General features: G+C 49.8%; 1 protein-coding gene across 2 annotated transcripts in view; it reads right to left on the bottom strand.

Moving 5' to 3' along the window:
* The window catches only part of PDE10A (phosphodiesterase 10A), a 95,049-nt gene that overhangs the window by 16,623 nt on the left and 52,176 nt on the right, over positions 1-26,250 (bottom strand). The window contains exons 3-12 of one of the 2 annotated variants that reach the window (XM_069974378.1): positions 21,919-21,944; positions 20,789-20,909; positions 18,176-18,225; positions 13,740-13,880; positions 12,782-12,937; positions 10,944-10,994; positions 10,593-10,651; positions 7,326-7,377; positions 3,602-3,744; positions 3,342-3,434 (exon numbers count right to left, since the gene is read on the bottom strand). In XM_069974378.1, coding sequence (XP_069830479.1) covers positions 3,342-3,434; positions 3,602-3,744; positions 7,326-7,377; positions 10,593-10,651; positions 10,944-10,994; positions 12,782-12,937; positions 13,740-13,880; positions 18,176-18,225; positions 20,789-20,909; positions 21,919-21,944 — 892 coding nt within the window. Of the gene's footprint in view, positions 1-3,341; positions 3,435-3,601; positions 3,745-7,325; positions 7,378-10,592; positions 10,652-10,943; positions 10,995-12,781; positions 12,938-13,739; positions 13,881-18,175; positions 18,226-20,788; positions 20,913-21,918; positions 21,945-26,250 lie in introns of both variants that reach the window. The other variant, XM_069974377.1, reaches the window with a different exon arrangement.

The raw sequence follows: 26,250 nt of genomic DNA on the forward strand, positions 1-26,250 counted from the left end.
GTGCTGCTGCTGCCGGGCACGGCTCTCTCCTCACGGCTCTCGACGTCCCCCCCGAAACAAGCTGGAGCGGTGTGTGCAGCGTCGAGAGCCGTGAGGAGAGAGCCGTGCCCGGCAGCAGCAGCACAGCGCTGAACACACTGGAGGGAGCCTGCACCATCTAACAGCGGTCTGTGCGGGAGGGATGATGGCGGCCTCTGTCAGTGTAAGTTACGCTCCGGCCGCCAAGGGGGTTAAGTGACAAACTCGCAGCAGGATGTCAATCTCGCTGCAAGTATGTTGTGTCATAGGGTTGAATGACACTGGATCCCAAGCGGATTTCGCTGCGGATCCGGTAGGTGTGCATGCACACTTACAGTATTTGTTTCTGTGGATGTTGTGAGGCAGCTTCCCTAGCAACCATTGCTCCCTGTGAAAATGAAAGCAGTAATCCTATTGGTTGCTAAGGATCCAACTGCCGTGTCTGCTGCAGCTAATTATATCACCTGTGTGTGCAGTGAGGAGATTTTCCCATTCATCTCTATGGGGCGCCTCTCTTCCCCCTCCCCCTCCCCTCCTGTACATCTGGCGGGGACGGGACCTTCGCAATAACCTTCCCGGGCACCCAATGTATCTGTGGGCCAAATTTGGGGTCAAACTGTTCAGGCGTTTGGAAGTCTATATGGGACAGACAGACAGAAGGACAGACAGAAGGACAGACAGACAGACTTTCATTTTTATGATATAGATGCTGCCATATACCATGGTGTACACGGATCAATGGACGGAACAGAGTCCACTAGTGATTATATTAGGTCCATCTCATGAACAGTCACACACAAAGGTTGATGTTCGGTCCATTGGTCTCAATGTGTGTGTGTATATATCCGCACACATATATCTTCTAGGCTGACTCTTTCAGACAGGTGCCACAATTCACTAGGGCAGCAGGACAGATAAGCGTCAGGAAGGGGCTCAGCAGGGCAGGCAGCCAGAGGTGATAATCATCAGGAAGGGGCACAGCAGGGCAGCCAGAGGTGATAAGTGTCAGGAAGGGGCACAGCAGGGCAGGCAGCCAGAGGTGATAATCATCAGGAAGGGGCTCAGCAGGGCAGGCAGCCAGAGGTGATAATCATCAGGAAGGGGCACAGCAAGGCAGGCAGCCAGAGGTGATAAGCATCAGGAAGGGGCTCAGCAGGGCAGGCAGCCAGAGGTGATAATCATCAGGAAGGGGCTCAGCAGGGCAGGCAGCCAGAGGTGATAATCATCAGGAAGGGGCTCAGCAGGGCAGGCAGCCAGAGGTGATAATCATCAGGAAGGGGCTCAGCAGGGCAGGCAGCCAGAGGTGATAATCATCAGGAAGGGGCTCAGCAGGGCAGGCAGCCAGAGGTGATAATCATCAGGAAGGGGCTCAGCAGGGCAGCCAACCAGAGGTGATAATCATCAGGAAGGGGCTCAGCAGGGCAGGCAGCCAGAGGTGATAATCATCAGGAAGGGGCACAGCAGGGCAGCCAACCAGAGGTGATAAGCATCAGGAAGGGGCTCAGCAGGGCAGGCAGCCAGAGGTGATAATCATCAGAAAGGGGCTCAGCAGGGCAGGCAGCCAGAGGTGATAATCATCAGGAAGGGGCACAGCAAGGCAGCCAGAGGTGATAATCATCAGGAAGGGGCACAGCAGGGCAGGCAGCCAAAGGTGATAAGCATCAGGAAGGGGCACAGCAGGGCAGCCAACCAGAGGTGATAATCATCAGGAAGGGGCACAGCAGGGCAGGCAGCCAGAGGTGATAATCATCAGGAAGGGGCTCAGCAGGGCAGGCAGCCAGAGGTGATAATCATCAGGAAGGGGCACAGCAGGGCAGCCAACCAGAGGTGATAAGCATCAGGAAGGGGCTCAGCAGGGCAGGCAGCCAGAGGTGATAATCATCAGAAAGGGGCTCAGCAGGGCAGGCAGCCAGAGGTGATAATCATCAGGAAGGGGCACAGCAAGGCAGCCAGAGGTGATAATCATCAGGAAGGGGCACAGCAGGGCAGGCAGCCAGAGGTGATAATCATCAGGAAGGGGCACAGCAGGGCAGCCAACCAGAGGTGATAATCATCAGGAAGGGGCACAGCAGGGCAGGCAGCCAGAGGTGATAATCATCAGGAAGGGGCACAGCAAGGCAGGCAGCCAGAGGTGATAATCATCAGGAAGGGGCTCAGCAGGGCAGCCAACCAGAGGTGATAATCATCAGGAAGGGGCTCAGCAGGGCAGGCAGCCAGAGGTGATAATCATCAGGAAGGGGCACAGCAGGGCAGCCAACCAGAGGTGATAAGCATCAGGAAGGGGCTCAGCAGGGCAGGCAGCCAGAGGTGATAATCATCAGGAAGGGGCTCAGCAGGGCAGGCAGCCAGAGGTGATAATCATCAGGAAGGGGCACAGCAAGGCAGCCAGAGGTGATAATCATCAGGAAGGGGCACAGCAGGGCAGGCAGCCAAAGGTGATAAGCATCAGGAAGGGGCACAGCAGGGCAGCCAACCAGAGGTGATAATCATCAGGAAGGGGCACAGCAGGGCAGGCAGCCAGAGGTGATAAGCGTCAGGAAGGGGCACAGCAGGGCAGGCAGCCAGAGGTGATAAGCATCAGGAAGGGGCACAGCAGGGCAGGCAGCCAGAGGTGATGAAGAGCAGGAGGCAGCAGGGCTCGGTTCCCTTTCTTCCCTGTGCAGTGCACCTTCCCCCTTCCTGTACTCGGTGACTCGACTGTTAAAGGAAGAGACAGAAGCAAAGCTGGGACGGGGTCAGGAGAAAGAGCAGGAGGCTTGGAGGAAGAGCAGGGGGTCAGGAGGAAGAGCAGGAGATCAGGAGGAAGAGCAGGGTGTCAGGAGGAAGAGCAGGGTGTCAGGAGGAAGAGCAGGGTGTCAGGAGGAAGAGCAGGGTGTCAGGAGGAAGAGCTGCAGTAAAAGTACTGTATGCTACAGCGTCCCTATCCCCTCCTGCACTGAGCTGGACATGTTCACCTCCCCCATCCCTCTCCCAGCGCCCCCTGCTGGTGGCAGAATGTAATAAACATTCTGATGCCAAGCACAGACAGGGTGACATACTTTACAGTGCTAAGTCAGGATGTTTCAGTGACAAGCAGGATCCGGGACATTTGGGGCACTTCAGGAGGCCCCTATGGGGATGGGGACCCCCGGCAACTGCACATCCTCCCCCCCCCCCCCCAACACCGGCTCTGCCTATGGACTATACAGCTGCATGAATACAGAGGATATAGTGTTTATATGTGATTATTAGATAGTGATAGGAGAATATATAAATGTACTGTTACAGTAAATACATGTAAACCCTACATCCTTATGTATTATAGTATATTATTATATTATTACCTATTAAAGCGCGGATCTGCATAGGCATCAGGGATGTTCAGGACTTCACCAGTTCTCGCCACCTGACCAGCTATTCCCTTTTCAATGGAAAATCTGTAAAAGGCAAAAACAAAAAAGGGTAAAAGAACGAAACGAAAAAACAAACAAACAAAAAAACCAGGCTGGTGACATCCAGTGTGCAGCGTTATTATATGGCATATGTGGCTGTAATACAAGAGACCAGATCATATTAGATCCCATGCCAGTTTGTTTGGAGTTACCGGATTTCTTTGGTCTTCCGGAACACGGGCTTCCCTTCATCCTCTTCACCAATGTCAAACAGATCCGAGTACAACTCTTTGTTTTTGTGATCGACCTGAAAGAGCGCACAGCGATCGGCATTCACCAGGTTCTTTGCATATATCTGAAAGAAAAACAACAACATTTCTTTAGAAAGAATATGATTCATTTTAAACATTTGGTCACATTGTCCCCAGTAACTTCACAAAATGTAATAGAAAAAACAAAAAAACAAGCAATAAAACTGCAGGAAAACGCTCTCCTGCCCTATGGGAGGGTAACAGCGGGGTAGATTCTCCTCACCTGCTGCTATAGGAGGCCATGTATCTGGCAGTACCCCAGCTTGGGGGCAGTAACTAATATATTCTGTTATAGGACAAAATTATCAGAAATTTATTTGGATTGAAAGCAATTCTCCTCTATTCAAAGATGACAGCCAGTATATATATACACATTATATAATATATATATATATATATATATATATATATATATATATATATATATATATATATATCCTGGGGAGTGTGTTCTTCTAGTAAGGCTGGTGTCAGTACGTCATTGGCTGAGATACGACAACAGTTACTTGTATAGCACCAGTGTTACTTACAGAAGTTATAAGGGATGTAATATCTCTATGTGTTTAGAAGGTCAGCACCATATTGTAATGGCTGCTCTAACTATACAGAACATCACATCCCTAACACAACTATAGCTGTTTGTTGTGGTCAGTCGGTCTGTCCACCATAAGTTCCAGTAGGTTGGCAGATGGTGCTACACCACCAGGCTTTCCGGATATAGACCATCTAGAACTGTGATCCAAGGAGCCTGAAAATAACGCATTAAGGCATATCCAAAGAGCTGACAGGATTCTGTTTGGGGTTGGTAAAGAGATCCCAGCTCCTCAAAAATGAGATCCAGTAAACAAGGAAAGTACAGACAATGACTTCATAACTCCAAGACGATGAAAAGCTTCCCTTCAGATGTTATATAGGTCAGAGTATTTATGTGGTGTAAAAGGTAATGAGCTCCCAGAAATGTATCCCACCACCCCATCCCACCATCCCGCCACCCCCATCCCACCACCCCATCCCACCACCCCATCCCACCATCCCCATCCAGCCATCCCCATCCCGCCATCCCCATCCCACCATCCCCATCCCACCATCCCCATCCCACCATCCCCATCCAGCCATCCCCATCCCACCATCCAGCCATCCCCATCCCACCATCCAGCCACCTACATCCCGCCACCCCATCCCGATCCCATCATCCCGCCACCCCCATCCCCCCATCCCGCCACCCCCATCCCGATCCCACCATCCCGATCCAACCATCCAGCCACCCCCATCCCGATCCCACCATCCTGCCACCACCATCCAGCCACCCACATCCCGCCACCCCATCCCGATCCCACCATACCGCCACCCCCATCCCACCTTCCAGCCACCCCCATCCCGATTTCACCATCCAGCCACCCCCATCCCGCTGTGCCCATCCAGCCACCTCTATCCCGATCCCACCATCCAGCCACCTCCATCCCGATCCCACCATCCAGCCACCCCCATCCCGATCCCACCATCCTGCCACCTCTATCCCGATCCCACCATCCAGCCACCTCCATCCCGATCCCACCATCCAGCCACCTCCATCCCGATCCCACCATCCAGCCACCCCCATCCCGCTGTGCCCATCCAGCTATCCCCATCCTGATCCACCATCCAGCCACCCCCATCCTGATTTCACCATCCAGCCACCTCTATCCCAATCCCACCATCCAGCCACCCCCATCCCGATCCCACCATCCAGCCACCCCCATCCCACCATCCAGCCACCCCCATCCCGAACCCACCATCCAGCCACCCCCATCCCGATCCCACCATCCAGCCACCCCCATCCCGCTGTGCCCATCCAGCCACCTTCATCCCCATCCCACCATCCAGCCACCCCCATCCTGATCCCATCATCCAGCCACCCCCATCCCCCTGTGCCCATCCAGCCACCTCCATCCCAATCCCACCATCCAGCCCCCCCTATCCCGATCCCACCATCCAGCCATCCCCATCCCACTGTGCCCATCCAGCCACCCCCATCCCGATCCCCCCATCCAGCCACCCCCATCCTGATCCCATCATCCAGCCACCCCCATCCCGCTGTGCCCATCCAGCCCCCTCCATCCCAATCCCACCATCCAGCCCCCCTATCCCGATCCCACCATCCAGCCCCCTCTATCCCGATCCCACCATCCAGCCCCCCCTATCCCGATCCCACCATCCAGCCATCCCCATCCCACTGTGCCCATCCAGCCACCCCCATCCTGATCCCACCATCCAGCCACCCCCATCCCGATCCCACCATCCCCATCCCACTGTGCTCATCCAGCCATCCCAATCCCACCATCCAGCCATCCCGATCCCACCATCCAGCCATCCCCATCCCACTGTGCCCATCCAGCCATCCCAATCCCACCATCCAGCCATCCCCATCCCGATCCCACCATCCAGCCATCCCACTGTGCCCATCCAGCCATCCCAATCCCACCATCCAGCCACCCCCATCCCTATTCAACTATACAGCCATCCCGCTGTGCCCATCCCACATAGCCGTCCCAAACCTCATCCCGCCATGCCCATGCCACCATCCCATATAGCAGTCCCAATCCCCTTCCCGCCATGCCCATGCCGCATTCCGATATGAGCCGTCCCAATCCCTATCCCGCCATGCCCATGCCGCCATCCAATATAGCCGTCCCCATCCCCATGCCACCATCCCATATAGCCGTCCCCATCCCCATGCCACCATCCCATATAGCCGTCCCAATCCCCATTCCACCATGCCCATGCCGCATTCCCATATAGCCGCCCCCATCCCCCTGCCGCCTTCCCATATAACCGTCCCAATCCCTTTCCCGCCATGACCATGCTGCCATCCCATATAGCCGCCCCCATCCCCCTGCCGCCTTCCCATATAACCGTCCCAATCCCTTTCCCGCCATGACCATGCTGCCATCCCATATAGCCGTCCCAATCCCCATCCCGCCATCTCATATAGCCGTCCCCATCCCCCTGCCGCCATCCCATATAGCCGTCTACATCCCCCTGCCACCGTCCCATATAGCCGTCCCCATCCCCCTGCCGCCGTCCCATATAGCCGTCCCCATCCCCCTGCCGCCGTCCCATATAGCCACGTAAAACACCACATTACACTTCATTATTCATTCAGATCTCTTACTTGATAGGCAGTGAGAGCTGTGATGACCAGAAACTACTTAGGATTTAATGCTGTACAGTCATCATTTGTGCATGATTGTTTTTATCTATGAATTTATATGTATGAGTCTCATTCTAGTGGATTTATTCCATTTGCTATTGAACCTATTTGCCTGAGCTGTATGTAGAGTGCGGAAAATAAGTATCTGATACATTCCCGTCAGTTGTCGCCTTCTCACCAAGCTGCTGCCTGTTGTCCTGTAGCCCATCCCAGCCTTGTGCAGGTCTACAGTGTTATTCCTGGTGTCCTTAGAAAGCTCTTTGGACATGGTGGAGAGGTTGGAGTGTGATGAGTGTGAGGACAGGTGATTATTATACAGGTAACTAGATGAAACAGGTGCAGGTGATCTGAGTAATGACGGCAGAGGGGGAGGATCAGCATAATCAATAGGATAGTACATAACAATAACAATATAGTCACAATGTAGTTACTTACCATAATATGTTCAAGTAAAGAATCTATTGCAACTATGTTATCAAAATACGTTCTGTAAAGAGAGCAGAAAACCTCATTTCAGATAAATCTTCCTTCGTTCTTTGTATATTTAGCTGAAAAGACTGAATTAAAAGGAATCTGTCAGCTCTCTATCATGCTGAAATCTCAAGTGTCAAAGAGGCCGGACAAAAGAGCGGCCTCTAGTGACCACTGCAGTGCAGCCACAAGAGGGGAAGAGAAGAGGAGACGCCCGGACCCTGGTGAGTATAAGTGGTTTTTTTTAATGTTATATGCTATATGGGATGAGTAAGTACAGGGGGGCTATATACTACTGGGAGAGCGCACAGGGAGGCTATATACTACTGGGGGAGCGCTAAGGGGGGGCTATATACTACTGGGGGAGCACACAGCGGCTATATACTACTGGGGGAGCGCACAGGGGGGCTATATACTACTGGGGGAGCACACAGCGGCTATATACTACTGGGGGAGCGCACAGGGGGGCTATATACTACTGGGGGAGCGCACAGGGGGGTTATACACTACTGGGAGAGCGCACAGGAGGGCTATATACTACTGGGAGAGCGCACAGGAGGGCTATATACTACTGGGGGAGCACACAGCGGCTATATACTACTGGGGGAGCGCACAGGGGGCTATATGGGAGGGGGAGCATGCAGAGGTCTATATACTACTAGCGGAGCACACAGGAGGGCTATATACTACTGGGGAGCACATAGCGCGGGTCTATATTCTACTGGGGGAGACCACATGGAGGGGCTATATACTATAGGGGGAGAGCACAGGGGGGGGCTATATACTACAGAGGGAGAGCACAGGGGGACTATATACTACTGGGGGAGGGCAACACGTTCACTAATGATGATCAGCTCAGACCTTCACCTGACAATAGACCCCGGTAAGTGGACCTTCACTAAAAGTTGTTGAGTACCCCTGCTGTATAGTACTGTGTACCTTGATAAATGGCCGGTCATATACCAGGGGAGATATCTATCACACTGGCTCAGCAGCTTCTCCCTAATGTCCTACATGATCCTGGGGCAACTTCTGAGGGAATATATACTGTATATACAGCAGCTTCTCCTGTGAGTGCAGCGGATGCAGCCAGTCTCCAGCCTCCATGTCCTGAACAACTCAGAACTAGACTAGATGGAGCAGGTGGTCTCTTCCTGCTGACAGTCTTCTATGTTTCTAACTAAATATTCACCAGACACACAGAAACACTAACACTGCCAGATACCTGTGATATAGAGGTCACACATAGTGATATAGAGGGGTCACACATAGTGATATAGAGAGGGGTCACACATAGTGATAGAGAGAGGGGTCACACATAGTGATATAGAGAGGGGTCACACATAGTGATATAGAGAGGGGTCACACATAGTGATATAGAGAGGGGTCACACATAGTGATATAGAGAGGGGTCACACATAGTGATATAGAGAGGGGTCACACATAGTGATATAGAGAGGGGTCACACATAGTGATATAGAGAGGTCACACATAGTGATATAGAGAGGTCACACATAGTGATATAGAGAGGTCACACAGTGATATAGAGAGGTCACACATAGTGATATAGAGAGGGGTCACACATAGTGATATAGAGAGGGGTCACACATAGTGATAGAGAGAGGGGTCACACATAGTGATATAGAGAGGGGTCACACATAGTGATATAGAGAGGGGTCACACATAGTGATATAGAGGGGGGTCACACATAGTGATATAGAGGGGGGTCACACATAGTGATATAGAGAGGTCACACATAGTGATATATAGGGGTCACACATAGTGATATAGAGAGGTCACACATAGTGATATAGAGAGGTCACACATAGTGATATAGAGAGGGGTCACACATAGTGATATAGAGAGGTCACACATAGTGATATAGAGAGGGGTCACACATAGTGATATAGAGAGGGGTCACACATAGTGATATAGAGAGGGGTCACACATAGTGATATAGAGAGGTCACACATAGTGATATAGAGAGGGGTCACACAGTGATATAGAGAGAGGTCACACATAGTGATATAGAGAGGGCTCAAATTGAAAAAAAAAAATTTGTTTTAATTTCGGGGAGTTTTGCATTTACGCCGTTCGCCCTATGGTAAAACTGACTTGCTATGCTCTGAACACCCCCCGCGGCACCATGACGTACCAGATACGTCATGGGTTGCTAAGGGGTTAAAGAGAAGAAAGAGTAACAACAATAATCCAAAAAGACACCAAAATAACCATATCATATCTCTTAACTTCACAAAAATACCACAAAATCAGCTCCCTCCTCCCCACACCTCGGCCATCTATCATGCTGTCTACGACCAATATTTTTCAGAAAGATTGGAGTATAATAAAGACGATGTATTAAATCAAACTGTCTGAGTTGGTGATTACCAGACCTTGATACTTTCCTGATATTTCTATAAATTAGTGACCGATCCCAACTAACATTCTCTCCCAATTCTTTCTGCCATTTGTCTTTACTATTAAAACCCAGGTGGTGATCTCTGGACAGGAATCTGTATAGCTTGGAAATCTCCTTTTTCTTAGTGTGCTGTCCTATTAGTTTCGCTACCAACCAATCCTGTCCGGCTAATTGGAACGAGTTACTTTTTATATCATTTTCCAATGCAGTCCGCAACCATAGCCCATTTTTGATAATATAGTCTTCCTTTGCTACCGCCCAGCTTTTATCCCGGCCCCCACTCCACAGATCTCCGGTTTTCTGGATTCCCAATCTCCACAACTCCAATACAAAGCCCAGATTATTGGTCTTAGTCAGGTTTCTATTACCCCACAATGAAGCAAAATCACACATCCCCTTAATTTCACGAATCTTCTTCAGTTCTTTCCAAGTTTTTATCAATACTTTAACCATAACCCAATTTTTAAATTCCCCTACTTCCAATATCCCAGCTTCCAGTTTCTGAAATATATCCCATTGTTGATTATATGAAACCTCTCCCAGTTGTTCAAAAAAAAAACAAAAACACCCTTATGTAATAGGGCCAGTGTCCTATTAGAATGTTGCTCATAATATATATTCATGAGCAAAACTTGTAAAATTCATATCAAAATGTAATTCTACATATCTTAAAGATTTTTTTTAAAGCCGGAGTCGGAACATTTCTTTTTACCGGCTCAGACTCCAGCCAAAACTAGCTCCGACTCCGCATATATATATAATTTATTAGTACTGTGTAGCTGGTAATGGATTAGAAGTTCTGTACTCACTTGGACACATCTAGTAGAAAGTCATTCAGCTCAGTTTGCTTCGCTAATCCTCTGCATACCTAACCAAGACATAAAGGAATAAACATAAAATAAAGGTTCACATGAGCCACTCACAGTGTATATAAATATCTAATGGGGATATCTCACAGTGTATATATCTAATGGGGATATCTCTGTATATTATATATTATCACAGTGTGTATATATATCTATATCTAATGGGGATATCTATCTATTGGTTGAATGATTACTTGGCCAACAGATATTGTCACTGATGCGGTTTTAAATTTGAAGGCCACCGTACTGCAGGAGTATAATACTGACATATAAGAGCATATACTGTATACTTACCTGAACCTGATGTATTGCTACAGAAGCCCACGCAAGATTAGCAGTAGCCACCTATTCATATACGGAAGAAGACAGGAAACACAGCAACCCATCAGTGACACAAAGGCCTGTAACATTATATATTATATATATACACATATATGGATATGGGGATTGGGGCGCGGCTTATCAGCCTTGTAGACGCTTCTCTTGGGGTCATAGCAGATAGTCTGGAACCTTCCCAGAGCGTATGATAGACGGATGGTAGAAGAGATGTATGTAATGGTCCCAGACATATCCTTGGCTCATACACTGCTGGGAGACGGGAGAGGGAAGAGGGAAGAGGAAGGAGGAAGGACACGGGAGAGGGAAGAGGAGAAAGGACACGGGAGAGGGAAGAGGAAGGAGAAAGGACACGGGAGAGGGAAGAGGAGGATGGGCATGGGACAGGGAAGAGGAAGGAGGAAGGACACAGGAGAGGAAGAGGAAGGAGGATGGGCATGGGACAGGGAAGAGGAAGGAGGAAGGACACGGGAGAGGGAAGAGGAAGGAGGAAGGACACGGGAGAGGGAAGAGGAGGATGGGCATGGGACAGGGAAGAGGAAGGAGGAAGGACACGGGAGAGGGAAGAGGAAGGAGGAAGGACACGGGAGAGGGAAGAGGAGGATGGGCATGGGACAGGGAAGAGGAAGGAGGAAGGACACGGGAGAGGGAAGAGGAAGGAGGAAGGACACGGGAGAGGGAAGAGGAAGGAGGAAGGACACGGGAGAGGGAAGAGGAAGGAGGAAGGACACGGGAGAGGGAAGAGGAAGGAGGAAGGACACGGGAGAGGGAAGAGGAAGGAGGAAGGACACGGGAGAGGGAAGAGGAAGGAGGAAGGACACGGGAGAGGGAAGAGGAAGGAGGCAGAACACGGGAAAGGGAAGAGGAAGGAGGAAGAAAGGACAGGGAAGAGGGAGGAAGGACACAGGAGAGGGAAGAGGGAGGAAGGACACAGGAGAGGGAAGAGGAAGGAGGAAGGACACGGGAGAGGGAAGAGGAGGATGGGCATGGGACAGGGAAGAGGAAGGAGGGGCACGGGAGAGGGAAGAGGAAGGAGGCAGAACACGGGAAAGGGAAGAGGAAGGAGGAAGAAAGGACAGGGAAGAGGGAGGAAGGACACAGGAGAGGGAAGAGGGAGGAAGGACACAGGAGAGGGAAGAGAAAGGAGAAAGGACACGGGAGAGGGAAGAGGGAGGAAGGACAGGGAAGAGGGAGGAAGGACAGGGAAGAGGGAGGAAGGACAGGGAAGAGGGAGGAAGGACAGGGAAGAGGGAGGAAGGACAGGGAAGAGGGAGGAAGGAAGGACACAGGAGAGGAAGGAAGGACACGGGAGAGGAAGGAAGGACACGGGAGAGGAAGGAAGGACACGGGAGAGGAAGGAAGGACACGGGAGAGGAAGGAAGGACACGGGAGAGGAAGGAAGGACACGGGAGAGGGAAGAGAAAGGAAGCAGCTAATCTCCTTGAAGACATAGAAAATGTACATGTATTTTTTCCCTCCAAAGAAACAGATAAGATTAAGGGTATGTTCACACTGAGTGACGGGAAAAAAAAAAAAAAAAAAAAAAAAAAGAGCTCTCCCGGAATCCCACCTGCATCAGTGTCAGACACACGAGCCCTCGAATAGAAATGCCGTCTGACACTGAGGCAGGCGGGAATCCGTGGCAGAGAGCTTTTTTTGCACAAGAAACGGCGTAGAAAATGGTTTGAACATAGTCTGAGTATAAAGCCTGTAACCGTACCTGACGCCTGTGCTACATTGGGGCAGGTGTATTGGTGGTAACGGCTGCAGCTGATCCTGCATCTCCCAGGTCTTACCTGCTGGTGACACATGCGGAAGCCCTCCCGTCCCCGAAATCTATAAAGTTCCAGGATTCCAATGAGATCCCCAATGGCTGTGAGTATAGGTAAGCAGAGAACAGACTGGATACGAGGCCCTGAGTCCAGTCCGGTACCTTTTGGAAATCTTTCATCCTGAAATAAATTTGGTTGTATAGACTTTACTGGTACATATAGACGAAGTAATAGCTTAAAGGGATTGTACAGGATTACAAAAATATAGCTACATAGTAAGGAAGAATAAATCCCTGGAACACTGGTGACTATAACTTGTAATATTATATTATTACACTCCAGAGATGCAGCCAGGCTCCTTTTGACTTAGTTTCCCCTGACACTTGCTCTGGCGGACAGTCCCATACTGTCACTGCTCTTACAGTAAAGAATATAGAGAGTCCCATAGGGTCACTGCTCTTACAGTAAAGAATATAGAGAGTCCCATAGGGTCACTGCTCTTACAGTAAAGAATATAGAGAGTCCCATAGGGTCACTGCTCTTACAGTAAAGAATATAGAGTCTCCCATAGGGTCACTGCTCTTACAGTAAAGAATATAGAGAGTCCCATAGTGTCACTGCTCTTACAGTAAAGAATATAAAGAATCCCATAGTGTCACTGCTCTTACAGTAAAGAATGCTTTTTTGTGCTGGTGTAAAGTCCTCTCAACCCTGTCTCTAAAGCTTCTCCAGCCCCTGTGTCTTTCTTTCTATGTGCATCTTACTAGTGAATGGTAGAACTATTTGTCATGGGCTTCCATGTCCCTATTGATGCTCCCCATCACCTTATTGGCCTTGGCAGCAGCTGCCTGGCACTGATCCCTACAGTCAAATCTGCTGTAGCCGGTGTCTTCCCATTCAGTGTGAGATCCTATATCTGCATTGTACATTATACGGGAAATCCACATAAACATGAATAACTATACAGAAATAACATACTTACCCCGGTTATGTTTTCTAGTAACAAAGTGTTTCGAGATTTGGCTACATGGGCGGCTACTGTGGTGCCATATTCCACCGGTCCGGCAGGAGTAAGAGGCGTCTGTCCTCCCTTGGTCCCGGTAGGTGTGAACAGACATAAGGTCTGGAAAGAGAATGAGGAAGAAATTAAACCGGAACGGCACAGAAAGGAGCATGTCCGTATGCAGCAATCCCTCACTATGACTCTGTACTCTTATTGGCCTCCATTAGAGAGTCCGGTGTTTGTGGAGGAGGCTGCGTCTGGTTATACTGGTGCCAATTGTGGAAGTGTAGAAGTAATAATGCAGCTCCTGTGTACTCGGTTGTCTTAGTGGTATCAGAACTCGCTTGATAGAAATCCTGATAGAAGATCGTCCTACTGGAGGTTTAGAGGATACTACCTCTTGTCTAACAGATCAGGGAGTGACAGTTCTGGTAGCACAAGTTGGGGGGTTGCACAACCAGGAGTAACCAGCCACTCAAGGTTCCCCCGAGGTCACTTCGGCGTAGTCACACTTTGCCATATAGGGACATCTTGCCTCTGTCTGGGGTGACTGTGTACAAGTCGGGACGTTCTAGAAACACAGAGGTTGGTCTGCAGTGGAGCAGTTACCCCACCTTTGGCTTTACCACTGCATAATACTTGTAAGGTCACTTGAGTAAAATGCTTGCTCTGTCATAAAGTCCCTGTTAGGGGTCCTGGCCTCTGGGCCAGGCCCTGAAGGAAGGTTCTGGAGGAACCACTCTCTGTACACACCCTCTGTAGACATAAACTGACTAGGAATAAAATCTGTCCCAGCTTGGACCTTTAGAGAGTTTTATAGCAACGGACTGGACTTGTCTCGCAGCACTGGTCAGAAAGCCTCCGGAACAAGCCGAACCTAAGTGTTTGATAGGTGCAAGTGTTGTGTGGTACCTGGCCCAAGGATTGGACAACAGTGAACAGAAACAAGTGCATAGTTAACCCTTGTTATACTCTTTCACCAATCTGGTCCCAAGCTTCGGTTCTGCAGCTCTGTTCCATTGAAGTGAATGGGGTTGAATTGTAGTTATACACACACACACTGCTCTGGACAGTTCCTGACATGGACAGAGGTGGCAGCAGAGAGCACTGTGCCAGACTGGAGAGAATACACCACTTCCTGTAGGACATACAGCAGCTGATAAGTACTGGAATACTGACTTTTTTTTTTAAAGAAGTTACAAGCACCAGTGAACTACCCCTTTAAGTCAATGGAGCTTAATTGCAAATTACACCTGAACTGAAAACAAGAGTCATGTTGTTTCTTAATTCATTGCTGTCAGCTGTTTACACAGGAAAATGTGCGGCCAATAAACCATGATTTATAGGGCTGCACAAAAGATTTCCCCACTCATCAGGTGATCACTGACACTTTACACATGGACCAAGAGGATGCAGACCGACCAGGAGGAGGCCGGGGCCTAACCAGACCGACCAGGAGGAGGCCGGGGCCTAACCAGACCGACCAGGAGGAGGCCGGGGCCTGACCAGACCGACCAGGAGGAGGCCGGGGCCTGACCAGACCGACCAGGAGGAGGCCGGGGCCTAACCAGACCGACCAGGAGGAGGCCGGGGCCTAACCAGACCGACCAGGAGGAGGCCGGGGCCTAACCAGACCGACCAGGAGGAGGCCGGGGCCTAACCAGACTGACCAGGAGGAGGCCGGGGCCTAACCAGACCGACCAGGAGGAGGCCGGGGCCTGACCAGACCGACCAGGAGGAGGCCGGGGCCTGACCAGACCGACCAGGAGGAGGCCGGGGCCTGACCAGACCAACCAGGAGGAGGCCGGGCCTAACCAGACCGACCAGGAGGAGGCCGGGGCCTAACCAGACCGACCAGGAGGAGGCCGGGGCCTGACCAGACCGACCAGGAGGAGGCCGGGGCCTGACCAGACCGACCAGGAGGAGGCCGGGGCCTGACCAGACCAACCAGGAGGAGGCCGGGCCTAACCAGACCGACCAGGAGGAGGCCGGGGCCTAACCAGACCGACCAGGAGGCCGGGCCTAACCAGACCGACCAGGAGGAGGCCGAGGCCTAACCAGACCGACCAGGAGGAGGCCGGGGCCTAACCAAACCGACCAGGAGGAGGCCGGGGCCTAACCAGACCGACCAGGAGGAGGCCGAGGCCTAACCAGACCGACCAGGAGGAGCCCGGGCCTGACCAGGAGGAGGCCGGGGCCTAACCAGACCAACCAAGAGGATACGGGGGCCTAACCAGACTGACCAGGAGGCGCCTCATAGAGGGGCAGGGGTTTCCTCCCACTAGGGGAGGGACGGCCCACCTCCAGTGCTTCAGCCTGGGCCGGTGCTCATAATAGACTGGCGGCGTGCGTGGGAACCGTGCCGCGATTCAAAAACGGAACTGCAGCACCAGCTTCCCCGCGCCAGCACCGTTCTATGGATATGCCACACCTAAAGTGAGAGAGTTTACCTGATGGCACATTCACTTTAATCTCAGACTTCCTGTTCTATGGAGATAATTTCCACCAGTATATAGAGAAGAGGTAAGACAATAGCTGCTGCTCACAGCTCAGCCTCCTCCTCCCACTAGAAAGGTCACAGAGCATGCCCTACAGCCGCTCTCATTCATCTGAGACACAGGTCCTTGTCTATTGTGCCTACAGTCCATGCAACTGCAAAGCATCTCTCTATATGCTGTAAGCTCAGGCAAGATGGCAGCCCCCATAATAATCTACAACAAAAAAAAAAATAATTACAATCTGAATAGAAACAAATTAGAAAAAAAGAATGTGTTGCAGAACCTGCCTCTAAACGGTAAAAAAATATATATTTATAGGCGATTCTTTCCCTTTAAGGTTCAGCGTAGGAGGAATGAGCAGGTGCTGCCCCCCTCCCTCCATCAGCAGGTCTGCCGGCCCGGCACCTCCGCACACCACCTGGCATCATACTGCACCTATATGTATCAGCCAGAGGAGAATTCACTTCTGTCCACTAGATGGCGACACAGACTGGAGATTACAGAGACCTGAGTGTATAATCCATGACACAAACGTGCGGGTCCTTACACATCACTTTCTTACATCGGTTTGCGTCCTTATAACTTTCTTATAATCTGCTGACTCCTTCAGAGTTTGGGATTTTCCTTTACTGAACTACGGGAGACGATAGAGGTAAAAGATGAATCCTACCAGGTACTTTTGTGTCACCCCTCCCCCATATCTTATATCATATAGTTGTTTACACAGGGAAATGTGCGGCCAATAAACTGCACTCATCAGGTGATCGCTGACACTTTTACACGAGACGCCCCCCCCCCCCCCCTCTTCAAAAAAGTGCAACTTTTTGAGATGGGAATATCCCTGTAGTAAAACACAACTGCAATATCCTGCAGGACATACAGCAGCTGATAAGTACTGGAAGACTGAAGATTTTTAAATAGAAGTAAATTACAAATCTCTGACACTTTCTGGCACCAGTTGATACGGGGGGGGGGGGGGGGGGGGGGGGGGGGGGGGGGGGGGGGGGGGGGAGAATTGAACAAGCCTTTTACCCTGACTTGCTGTGCAGTTTCTGATGTGAAGCATCGGGGGATTTTAATCGTTTAGTTCCATGTGATCGCGGCACAATATAACTTTACAGACGTGACCCTATCATATCTATAGCCTGGACTGTATTATCAGAATAGTCATGTAACACAGCCTGAGAATCTAAGCCTTCAGATGATGCCGGGCTGTATAATCAGAGCGACAGTGTGAACAGTGCGAGACCCGGTCCAGCCGCTCACCAGTGCCGCCATGGGGGGGGGGGGAGGGGAATACAGAGAGGTCCGCCATGTTATTGGCCTCCAGACCACTGACATGGTACACACTGTCTGGCTGGAACTTGGCGAAGGGGAGGAACTCTGCTCTCTCTGGCGGCTCCATAGAGAATGAATAGAGCAGCAGGTCTGGGGGGCGAACTGCAGGTCTATTTATAATGAAGGAGTCAGGATGCTGATCTAGAGGTGCCCGGGGGCACGGAGGACGACAATCTCATACATAGGCAGAGTCTGACACTGATAGGATGACACTTATAGATGGGAAACGTCTAACATAGATAGGACAACAGTGATAGATAGATGTCTAACATAGAAAGGACGACACTGATAGATAGGCGTCTGACACTGATAGGACAATACTGATAGGCGTCTGACACTGATAGGACAATACTGATAGGCGTCTGACATTAATAGGATGACACTGGTACATAAGAGGCGTCTGACACTGCAATTCAATTACATTCACTTCAATGGGAAAAAGTGACCAGATGAGATACAATAGTTTTGTTTTTTATGTTTCAGAAGAACAAATCAAGGACACTAATATTATATACATACACACACACACACACACACACACACACACACGTACATATATACAGACAGAAGGAAACTTACATTATTGCATTCTCCAAGGAAATATAGTGCAAACCCATCGGCTTTTGTGGCTGGAAAAAGAGAGAGAGATATAGAGAGTGAGAAGCTGGAGCCCGGTGTCTGGAGAGAGAGATCCTGCTACAATACAGATGTGTTATTGTATATAGTGTCTATAATGTACACAGTGTATATATTGTATATAGTGTCTATAATGTACACAGTGTATATATTGTATATAGTGTCTATAATGTACACAGTGTTTATATTGTATATAGTGTACATATTGTACATAGACAGACAAACAGGAGGAGGAGGGAGAGTCAGGAGACATGACACATGGCAATACCCCAGCAGGTAATGGGGGAGGGGGCAATGCTGAAAAGCCGTCATGCAGGATTAAGGGCAGGTTTTATAATGGAAAGGTGGTCCTGTATCGTATCAAAGATAATGAGAATTTGCCATCTCTCTTGTGGTTCAAAGGTCACAAGGCCTAGATCCAGCACGGTCGGCTCTCTGCTCGGAGGAGCTCTCCATGGTGCTGATAACACAGGAAGGCTCCACCCAACACAGGCGCTGGCTCCACCCAACACAGGCGCTGGCTCCACCCAACACAGGCGCTGGCTCCACCCAACACAGGCGCTGGCTCCACCCAACACAGGCGCTGGCTCCACCCAACACAGGCGCTGGCTCCACCCAACACAGGCGCTGGCTCCACCCAACACAGGCGCTGGCTCCACCCAACACAGGCGCTGGCTCCACCCAACACAGGCGCTGGCTCCACCCAACACAGGCGCTGGCTCCACCAGTCTTAAACTTACAATAAACTTTTAAATATTTGATAACCAATCAGCCTCCTCCCCCATCACTTTTTGGTGGAGTCACATAGCAGGATGTATAACTCCTCATTACATTCACATTAGTCATTGGACTCCATGGAAGTTACAGATTCTTTTGACCAGTTGACAGACGTCTACTTCTCTAACTTCAAAGATCTGTCTTAAAGCCTGAGTGCGTCATACGGGCATGTCTAGCCATCACCAAGAGGGACACTACTCCAAAGTAGCATCTGAGGGCATTGTAGGGGGAAGCTCTTGTATGCCCTCTTGTGGCCCAGAGTGTAATCACACCTCACCAGGAATCATGTACACATCTTCCCCTTCCTAACTGGGGGCATTTTTCTTTAATACAGATCTATATTTCCATCTCCTGTGATAAACTCTTTATAAACGATGCTACTCCTATCTATAGGTTGTGTGTGAGAGGCAACAGGAGGAATCAAATGGAAAGAAACTCCGGCAGAGCGATGGATTTATTTATTTATTTTTTAAAATTTAAAACTTTCTTTTTCTCCCTTTTTTCTTTAAAAATGTATTATAAAAAGTAAAGTACCATCCTGCATGAATTATAATCTACAGTCTTCTATAGGGGAACACGAGATCCCGCCGAGACCTGTGGGAAATCTAGATGCTAATAATACATCCATTAGAAGTTGCCGCTTGTGGTCTCCTCCTCTCTTTCCACCCCTGTTACTTCCAGAGAGGCGACACTACCCGCCGCCGGCAGAGACCAAACATGGCGACCGCATTGCTATTCACATTGGGAAGGTGGCGGCTGATCATCTCTCTTATGGGGGGATAGAGACGATCCTAAGGACGGCGCCTTCTCAGCCACTACTTGAATACCATCTCCTAAGATTTTACCCAGAATGGGATCTGATATCTGGTATCTATTTGCTTCCAATGTTTGTAATTGATCGGTATTGTCTGCTGTATGTGGTCACAGATTGGATTGGTTGGATTCGCACTTGTGATGGAACGTGTCCTGCCTACAACTCCTCTCTATCCAGACAATGTGCCCTCCGGATGACGCCTGGCAATCCCGGGGAGCATAGCCCTGTGGCCTCAGTCCTGGGGAGCATAGCCCTGTGGCCTCAGTCCTGGGGAGCATAGCCCTGTGGCCTCAGTCCTGGGGAGCATAGCCCTGTGGCCTCAGTCCTGGGGAGCATAGCCCTGTGGCCTCAGTCCTGGGGAGCATAGCCCTGTGGCCTCAGTCCCGGGGAGCATAGCCCTGTGGCCTCAGTCCCGGGGAGCATAGCCCTGTGGCCTCAGTCCCGGGGAGCATAGCCCTGTGGCCTCAGTCCCGGGGAGCATAGCCCTGTGGCCTCAGTCCCGGGGAGCATAGCCCTGTGGCCTCAGTCCTGGGGAGCATAGCCCTGTGGCCTCAGTCCTGGGGAGCATAGCCCTGTGGCCTCAGTCCTGGGGAGCATAGCCCTGTGGCCTCAGTCCTGGGGAGCATAGCCCTGTGGCCTCAGTCCTGGGGAGCATAGCCCTGTGGCCTCAGTCCTGGGGAGCATAGCCCTGTGGCCTCAGTCCTGGGGAGCATAGCCCTGTGGCCTCAGTCCTGGCCAGTTTGGGTTTTGCAGCGGAGTTGTAATTCCTCACATAACCTGAGGACAGGGGTGGAGCTGTTTGTGAAGCCATGCTTATCTAATCTCACTAGGGAACGCCGTCCAGTATAATTCCTGGCTATACCAGTATATACCCTGGCAGCGTGCCGCCTGTGTTATGGGTCGGCTGGGAGGACACAGCAGTATACAGAACGGACAGGACGGACGCAGGACACAAGCAGCTCTACCTGTCTTGATGATGTCACTTAGTTCATAGAGTAGTAACTTATTGTCTCCGCCGGCGCCCAGCCGCTGCTCCATGTAACTGTTCAGCTCGTACACCACGCCTTGCATGTTAGGATCCTGGTACTGCTGAAAGGAGAGAAGAAACATCATTACAACGCGCCGCCACAACGCCTTCCTGCGTCCGTGTAACATGTCCGCCTTATAGGAGAAAACCGGACGCAAAAACAGACAATTGTGTGCAATGAGTTTGGATCCATTTTTCCATTATAAAAAAATGGATCAGTAAAACGGACGACAAAAGCGCAGCGTGACCCCCAGCTGGCAGATCTGGGGTTTTGGGTATATGGTCGTTTGTGTAGGATGACCTCAAAGAATATACAACGTCCAGAATAGTATTATAGCTGCCAGTAGCCGGCTTTACCGTGTAATTCAGCTCCCTTCCCCCCCCCCCCAGCTCCCTGCGGCCCCCTTCCCCCCCCCCCAGCTCCCTGCGGCCCCCTTCCCCCCCCCCCCCCAGCTCCCTGCGGCCCCCTTTCCCCCCCCCCCCCAGCTCCCTGCGGCCCCCTTCCCCCCCCCCCAGCGGCCCCCTTTCTCCCCCCCCCAGCTCCCTGCGGCCCCCTTCCCCCCCCCCCCCAGCGGCCCCCTTTCTCCCCCCCCCAGCTCCCTGCGGCCCCCTTCCCCCCCCCCCCCAGCTCCCTGCGGCCCCCCCGGCTCTTACCCACTTGCTGCCGACACATGTAATAGCGCAGGCAGTGAGCGCGGTACCAGGAGCAAACGAGTGCTGACCTGTGCATGACAAGGATCCAACAGAAACAACTCTTACAGCTCTTCATACACCCGCGCACTCATTACACCCCACAAGCGCACCCTATACCATGGACTTTGCTCTTCTGGAGCTCTCTGTATCCGGAATGATTATGATGCCGGGAGCTCTGAAGCGGTTAAAGCTCTGCGCTCCTGCACTGACAGCAGCCGTATCAGCTCAGCAGCATAGTGTATACCTGTATCAGAGCTCCCGGCACCATAATAAATGCGGATACGCAGACTTCCAGGAGTGACGTCCGTGCTATAGGCTCCGCTTACAGACCTGTGCAGCCGCCTTAAGTAAAGGAAACAAATGAAGCGTGCTTACCCTGCTGACTTCTGGGGGCGTCCCATCTGTAAAAGAAAATGGAGCATATAAATATATACGGAAGGATACGGCACAACACATAGCAATGATCCCTCACTCACTCTGTGTATAGGAATATATACTGTATATTGCCCCTGAAATAACACATTGCAGATTCTCTATAATCTGTGTTGGGCCGCACCATTCCTCTGTAAGAAAGGGGGAGGGGGGGACATACTAGATTTTGTGCATCCAATCGTTATCCCCCAGTCGGTTATTTAACCATAGCCCTTATATACTTACTATCCGCCTGGAAGCGGAGGCCACAGAGACGCAGAAACAGAGTTCTCTAGTTTGCATATATTTGATCCCATCGACTTCTATTGCTAATCCATACCACAATCCGCACTAGAGCAGGTCCTTTTTTTTTACGTAACGGATTAGGGATTAAAATTAACACAGACTGTGAGAATAGTCCAATAGAAATCAATGTGCTCTAAGCGGAACCGCGATTACAGATCCGGAAAAACTGACAACTTTACTGAAGGTGTAAATAAGGCCTTAGGCTGTGCTTACATGGTATTCATATACAGGTGATATATGGTCCACATACTGGATGGAGATAGGAGAGAGAGAGAGAGAGAGAGAGAGAGAGATAAGAGAGAGAGAGAGAGATAAGAGAGAGAGAGAGAGAGAGATAGGAGAGAGAGAGAGATAGGAGAGAGAGAGAGAGATAGATAGATAGATAGATAGATAGATAGATAGATAGATAGATAGATAGATAGGAGATAGATAGATAGATAGGAGATAGATAGATAGATAGATAGATAGATAGGAGATAGATAGGAGATAGATAGATAGATAGATAGATAGATAGATAGGAGATAGATAGATAGATAGATAGATAGATAGATAGATGGATAGATAGGAGATAGATAGATAGATAGATAGATGGATAGATAGATAGATAGGAGATAGATAGATAGATAGGAGATAGATAGATAGATAGATAGATAGATAGATGGATAGATAGGAGATAGATAGGAGATAGATAGGAGATAGATAGATAGATAGATAGATAGATAGATAGATAGATAGGAGATAGATAGATAGATAGATAGGAGATAGATAGATAGATAGATAGATAGATAGGAGATAGATAGATGGATAGATAGGAGATAGATAGATAGGAGATAGATAGATAGATAGATAGATAGGAGATAGATAGATAGATAGATAGATAGATACACAGTATATATATATATCTCTCTATCTTTCTTACTATATACTGTTTGTTTGCATTCCATTATCCATTCAGTAGTTTCTGTTGAGACAACAAGCAGTAATATAGAATCAGCGTATACTGAGTCATCACTGTTGTCTCCACCTAATGATGCGGCCGCAGGAACCTAAACTGTTGTGTCACGTGGGAATCGGTAGCCAACATCAGTAAAGTGGAGCTGAATCATTAGCGGCCAACGTCAAGTCAATCCTCAGCGGGGACGGGAGCCATCCGCCGAGTAACACCCGCACCAGGGGAAATGATCCAACTGCAACCTGCGCACATTTACGTTTGAGATTGGTTTTTGGCTTCCATCAGGGACACGGCGCACCACTCTGGGATCTTACTGGGGTTGCTAAGACGCATAAAACCAAAAAACATTCATCTCCTGCCTGTTGGCAATGCTCTTATTTACAGGAGCGTCCAGATCGAGTGCTGCACAAAAAAAAGAAAATAAAGAAAATCGCTCTAAAACTCAGTATAAAAAATACTTCAAAACAACAAAGGGAACTAGAGCCAGAAACTGAAACTTGTTCTTTTATTTTAATCTGTTTCTATTTTCTGACTAATTTTATTTCACTTTTTGTACATTGGTATGGAGGCGGCTATATTGCCTGAGCTCTCCTTAACAGCATTTAGTGACATGCTTTACAGCAAGACTCATGGACATAGACGACAATAGACAGAATGTCTCCTTGAGATGAATGTGAGACATTACTGAGCGCGCTCTGTGACCTAAGGAGAGGTCATTCAAAAGGGAGCTGCTATTGTCTCCTCTTTTACTTTACTGCAGCCTCCTCTTATCCCCACAGACACAACATAGATGTAAAAAAATGGAAAAATCTGAAAAGTAACCCAAAATTCTTTTTTCTAAAAAATCATCTGTTTAAACATAAAAACTTTATTAATAGAATAAGTCATTTTCTGATGACACTGTCCCTTTAAACACATTTTTAAGGGTTGTCCAATAAGACTATTTTTATAAGATGCTCGGGAGGCGTGGGTTAAAAAAAAACAAAAAACAAATAAAACCTCTGTCCCCGATCCAGGAGTTCTGTCTCCCTATAGAGGCCACTTGGAGTTCATAGATGATGAGTTACCGCTCCAGTGCTGTCCTGTGTATGCGGCAGCTGAGTGGGCCAGTGACCCATTGTCTAAAGACCCAGAAACATGGGTGGGGGGGGGGGGGTATTTTATTTTTTAATACTGGGTAATGGACAAAAGCAACAACCTGACACAGGTAGGTATTACATTTTGTTAATTTCTTGCTTGTATGGTTAGTGTATCTTTTTCTCCTACTCCAACGTGTTTCTTTCTTATAGAAAGATTAATCAGGGAGGAAAACAGCAGGAGAACAGGTGTCAATATCTTCCTCAGGTTCAGCTTCATCTGGGCAAGAAGACACATCCCTGGCCTGTACGCACGCTCACCATGCAAGACTCCATTGCTGGACAAAAAGCAGGTTCAAGAACGTTTCAGGTTTGCTCCACAACATTCAGACAATCCCGTGAAATACTGAGAGAAAACCGTCTGCTCAGAGGAGACTAAAACAGAGCTCTACTGATGCCATAATACACATCATGTTTGGAGGCCAAAAGTCCCTGTAAGTCCCAGCCCAAAAACATCGACCGTGAAGTTTGGAGGTGAGAACATCGAGGTCTTCGGCATACGGCACCGGCAAACTTTATATCACTGAAGGATGAAAGGACAAATGTATCGAGAAATTCATGATAAACATCTGCTGCCATCTACCAGGATGATGAAGATGAAACAAAGGTGGACATCACAGCAAATCTCCCAAACACAAAGCCAACGAAACGCTCAACTGGTTTCAGAGAAAGAACGTAAAGCTGCTAGAACGTCCCGGCCAAACACCTGACCGGAACCCAATAGAAAATCTATGGAAGGAACCAAAGCTCAGAGTTTATAGAAGCAGCCCACCAAACCTTCAGGATTTAACAAATGGACCAAAATCCCACCATTAGTATCCCACCTGAGCAATGAGACCACTAGTGTCTCTATACAGGAGGTGTCACCACCAACAGGATCTCACCTGAGCAATGCGGCTACTAGAGTCTCCATATGGGAGGTATCACCACCAACAGGATCCCACCTGAGCAATGCATCCACTAGTGTCTCCATACGGGAGGTACCACCACCAACAGGATCCCACCTGAGCAATGCGGCCACTAGTATCTACATACAGGAGGTATCACCACCAACAGGATCTCACCTGAGCAATGCGGCCACTAGTGTCTCCATACAGGAGGTGTCATCACCAACAGGATCCCACCTGAGCAATCGGCCACTAGAGTCTCCATACAGGAGGTATCACCACCAACAGGATGCCACCTGAGCAATGCGGCCACTAGTGTCTCCATACAGGAGGTATCACCACCATCAGGATCCCACCTGAGCAATGCGGCCACTAGAGTCTCCATACGGGAGGTGTCACCACCAACAGGATCCCACCTGAGCAATGCGGCTACTAGAGTCTCCATACGGGAGGTGTCACCACCAACAGGATCCCACCTGAGCAATGCGGCCACTAGAGTCTCCATATGGGAGGTATCACCACCAACAGGATCCCACCTGAGCAATGGCCACTAGTGTCTCCATACAGGAGGTGTCACCACCAACAGGATCTCACCTGAGCAATCGGCCACTAGTGTCTCCATACGGGAGGTGTCACCACCAACAGGATCCCACCTGAGCAATGCGGCCACTAGTGTCTCCATACGGGAGGTGTCACCACCAACAGGATCCCACCTGAGCAATGCGGCCACTAGTGTCTCCATACAGGAGGTGTCACCACCAACAGGATCCCACCTGAGCAATGCGGCCACTAGTGTCTCCATACGGGAGGTGTCACCACCAACAGGATCCCACCTGAGCAATCGGCCACTAGTGTCTCCATACGGGAGGTGTCATCACCAACAGGATCCCACCTGAGCAATGCGGCCACTAGTGTCTCCATACGGGAGGTGTCACCACCAACAGGATCCCACCTGAGCAATGCGGACACTAGAGTCTCCATACAGGAGGTATTACCACCAACAGGATTCCACCTG

The sequence above is a fragment of the Dendropsophus ebraccatus genome, chromosome 6, assembly GCF_027789765.1.
Source record: "Dendropsophus ebraccatus isolate aDenEbr1 chromosome 6, aDenEbr1.pat, whole genome shotgun sequence".
Taxonomy (NCBI): domain Eukaryota; kingdom Metazoa; phylum Chordata; class Amphibia; order Anura; family Hylidae; genus Dendropsophus; species Dendropsophus ebraccatus.